We start from the raw sequence: 4080 nt of genomic DNA, 5'->3' as shown, positions 1-4080 counted from the left end.
GATCTCTAGAGAATACCACTTGACCTTTCGCTATTTGAAAATGAATGCACGCACCTTGTTATCATGACGCCTCACGGCCCAAAATCCAACGGCTACAAATTACATAGTAGGTAATCATCACATCAGACAGTGGATAACAAGCGCACCATTGCATATTCTTACACCTGACTCTTATCAAAACGAACGTACTCGCCCAGCAACCGGTCGTCCCGGTCTCCCATTCTCTTCCTTTGTGTTAAAAACCCTATTTCCCATCTCCAACCATCACTGAGCTATTTCCACTTTATCAGTTACTCTCACTTACTCTCACTAATACATCTTTCTTCAACTCTCTAGAATCATGGGTATTTTTTTTTTCACTAGTTTTATGCGATTTGATCGTCTTTTTTTTTTCTTTTTTTCAAGTTTTATTTTGATTTCGTGATTTATTGATTTACTTTAATTAATTTGAATTTCTGTTTTGGTGTACAGGAAAGGTCAAGATCGGAATCAACGGTAATAGATCTTAGTTTGTCTGATCTTATAAAGTGTATATATGTGTTGATCCTGTCGGTTGAGATCTGATTTTTTTTTTTTGTTTTTGTGTTTGATTTTAAATTACAGGTTTTGGAAGGATCGGAAGGTTGGTGGCGAGAGTTGTCTTGCAGAGGGATGATGTTGAGCTTGTTGCTGTTAACGATCCATTCATCACCACTGATTACATGGTATTTCTTTTAATAAAACAATTTAACTGTATGTTAGATTTATTTGTTTTGATGGAGTATTTGTAAGTGTTTTTGCCTTTGTTTTGTGTAGACGTACATGTTCAAGTATGACAGTGTTCACGGTCAATGGAAGCACCATGAACTCAAGGTTAAGGATGATAAGACTCTTCTCTTTGGTGAGAAGCCCGTCGCTGTCTTCGGTGTTAGGTATGCGTTTTCTTCTTACTCTTCAGTAATTCAACTTTGGTTTCGAGTAATAGTTCATGGAAATAGGCGTGTGATAGAACTTTCGGTTAAGATGATGAACGTTTGTGTATTGTATGAACGTTTAGGAACCCAGAAGAGATTCCATGGAGTCAGACTGGAGCCGAGTACATTGTGGAGTCAACTGGAGTCTTTACTGACAAGGATAAGGCTGCTGCCCATTTGAAGGTTCTTCTTTCACATGCATCTCAACTTTTCTTTAGTGTTATATTCTTTGTACCACGTGGCTGATGTTTGTTACTTTCACTAATTTTATTGGGATGTTATCTTTTAAGCTTGCTACTTCTGTATGAGTTCTGTTTGATGCAAACATTGTTTGGCTATTTCTAAATTGTTAATATCTGTCTAAGAAAAAATGATATAATTTAAATTTTTCAATGAGCTAGGTTCTTAAGTAATAAATAATCAGTTTCTGCTTAATTATTTACATTTTCGCATCAATCTTTTGCCACTGTTTTGGATGTGGACCTAAATGAACACATACTTGAATGGTATATCAAAATTTTGGCATGTTTTTATCCAACTTTTAGTGATTTATTGTCTTAAAATATCAATTTATGTCTGCCATCTAAGTAAAAGTGGTTGGTTTCATCAGGGTGGTGCTAAGAAAGTCATCATCTCAGCCCCTAGCAAGGATGCTCCTATGTTTGTTGTGGGTGTTAATGAGCACGAATACAAGCCAGAGCTTGACATTGTGTCCAATGCTAGCTGCACCACCAACTGCCTTGCTCCCCTAGCAAAGGTTCTTGTTTTATCCGCTTCTTTAGTATTGTTGGGTTTGTGTTAAGAGTTACTCTGAGGCAATGAGTTTATGTGGGATTTAACTTATTCTTGCATCAACTTGCAGGTTATTCATGACAAGTTTGGCATTGTCGAGGGTTTGATGACCACTGTCCACTCCATCACAGGTATATAATTAAACAAAATTGCTTTTACCTCCATTATCACTATGTTGCTCTTCATATGTATATTCATTATGCGTTTTTTTATTTTGTTTTAGCCACACAAAAAACTGTTGATGGGCCATCAATGAAGGACTGGAGAGGTGGCAGGGCTGCTTCATTCAACATTATTCCTAGCAGTACTGGGGCTGCAAAGGTAATGCTCATGCTACTTCATATTGAGTATCATATCAATGTATGTCAAGTCAGATTCCTAGAATATGATGTAAACCAAGTAGGATCAGTAATCAAATCATCTTAGCATCACTGTAGATGAGTTTATATCCTCTTTCTTTTAATATAAATGTAATTGTATTATTTTGTATTGTCCATTTATTTTTAGACCTGCACCGTTTGATACCTGATGTTATTGTTACTTGACTCATATATGTATTTTAGGCCGTGGGAAAGGTGTTGCCTTCTCTGAATGGAAAATTGACTGGAATGGCTTTCCGTGTACCCACTGTTGATGTCTCAGTGGTTGACCTCACAGTGAGACTGGAGAAGGGAGCTTCTTATGATGAGATTAAAGCAGCTATCAAGTAAGAGCAATTTTAGTGTGTATATATATTTGCTGTAGTGAAAGCCTTGCCAGAAATTTTAAGTTTTCGACTTCTGCTAGTGGAGCTTTTAATTGATTTTAGGTGCTCAGTATTGTCATACTGTTAGTGATTTTTTTTCTTATGCTTATTGTGATGTTCTTCAGGGAGGCTTCTGAGGGAAAACTGAAGGGTATCTTGGGATACACTGAAGATGATGTGGTTTCCACCGACTTTATTGGTGACAACAGGTAAGAAGGGGCATGTGCATTTTTTTAGTGATTTTATCTTGGAGCATGTAGCGCTTGTCTTCTTCTTTTTGGTTTGTTTCATACATGATCAGTATGTATTGGGTTTTCGGATGGGACTTTGTCTCTCCTCCACTCGGGAATGGGCTCCACATTTTTCTTTATTTTAGTTTTGTTTGGATGGTTTGTCGGCAAGATATAGAATCTAAGGCAACCTTATCTGTGGCCTTTTAAAGATTTATATTATCTTCTCACTGTGCCTGTGTATGATTGAGCCTTGAGAATATTAGCAAATCAGTTAATTTATCATCTATTTGATTATTTAGGTCAAGTATCTTTGATGCCAAGGCTGGTATTGCTCTGAGCAAGAACTTTGTGAAGCTTGTCTCGTGGTACGACAACGAATGGGGCTACAGGTAAAATTCTGATTTAACCATGTCTTTTTTTTTTTTTTTTTTTAAATAAATAAATAAGTACTTTGTAGCGGTATTTGGGTAAATAATACGTAGATGAGGTTATTTAAATTGGCGTTGACAATGTGTATTTTGTGATGTTGCAGCACACGTGTCGTTGATCTGATTGTTCACATGTCAAAGAGCCACTAAGTGGCATGGGTATCTAATATGCCTGCTTGATCGGAGTGTGGTGTTTGCGTCTTATGTAGAGGCAGCTGAGTTGAAATAAAATTGTTTTGAAGACAATATCAAGAGTTTTTCCCTGCATCTTTGGGCAGGGTTATCGTTGTTTAGTTCAGTCAAATAGTTTTTCCTAGAACACCTGTTCACAAGAAGGCTTGAATTGGAAACTTAAAGGAATTGGGTTATATATTTTTGTTCAGTTAGTATTGAATCCCAGTTGTCCGACTGTTTTCTATATCTTCCTTCCCTTTGTTAATAATAAGCGGGCAGATTTTATTCCTTAGTCTAGCCAGACGAATTTTTTATTATGCCGGAAAAACCTCTCGCAATCGCTATTAATGGCAATAATGAATTTGGTTCAGCATCAGCTAAAGAAACTATTAAGTATTTGGTAGACCTGGCAAAACGGTCCAGACTCGTGGGTTGACCCTAGATCTGAGAAAATTATATAAGGTATGGGTCCATGAAATTGGTCTTGAGAAAATTATATAAGGTATGGGTCCATGAAATTGGTTTCGTTTTTTCACATCCGTACCTGGCTCTACTCGTATTTCAAATGGGTTATACGGGTTAATCCGTGGGTACCCCTTTTTAAAAAAGAAAATCTCCTTTTGTAACTTTGTTATCGCATTTCCCACCCCAGGCTAGTCTTCTTTTGTTCTTCATTTCCAAATCCCTAACTCATTCACTCTCCTAATCGTCTTTTTCTGATCTTCATTCTTCTCTAACGCAACTCCTCTCCCAAA

The 4080-nt window shown here is 37.0% G+C and overlaps 1 protein-coding gene across 1 annotated transcript; it reads left to right on the top strand.

The window, feature by feature from the left end:
* The first annotated feature begins 206 nt into the window (after window positions 1-206).
* Window positions 207-3622, top strand: LOC116130162 (glyceraldehyde-3-phosphate dehydrogenase GAPC2, cytosolic-like). Its single transcript, XM_031415914.1, has 12 exons — window positions 207-344; window positions 472-495; window positions 604-704; window positions 796-911; window positions 1037-1136; window positions 1564-1710; window positions 1816-1876; window positions 1969-2066; window positions 2309-2451; window positions 2616-2699; window positions 3023-3112; window positions 3256-3622. Exons 1-12 carry the CDS (start codon window positions 341-343, stop codon window positions 3299-3301), a joined length of 1014 nt encoding a protein of 337 aa, XP_031271774.1. The 5' UTR covers window positions 207-340; the 3' UTR covers window positions 3302-3622.
* Window positions 3623-4080: the final 458 nt, after the last annotated feature.

The sequence above is a fragment of the Pistacia vera genome, unplaced genomic scaffold, assembly GCF_008641045.1.
Source record: "Pistacia vera cultivar Batoury unplaced genomic scaffold, PisVer_v2 Contig218, whole genome shotgun sequence".
Taxonomy (NCBI): domain Eukaryota; kingdom Viridiplantae; phylum Streptophyta; class Magnoliopsida; order Sapindales; family Anacardiaceae; genus Pistacia; species Pistacia vera.
This window is presented reverse-complemented; position numbering and strand designations above follow the sequence as displayed.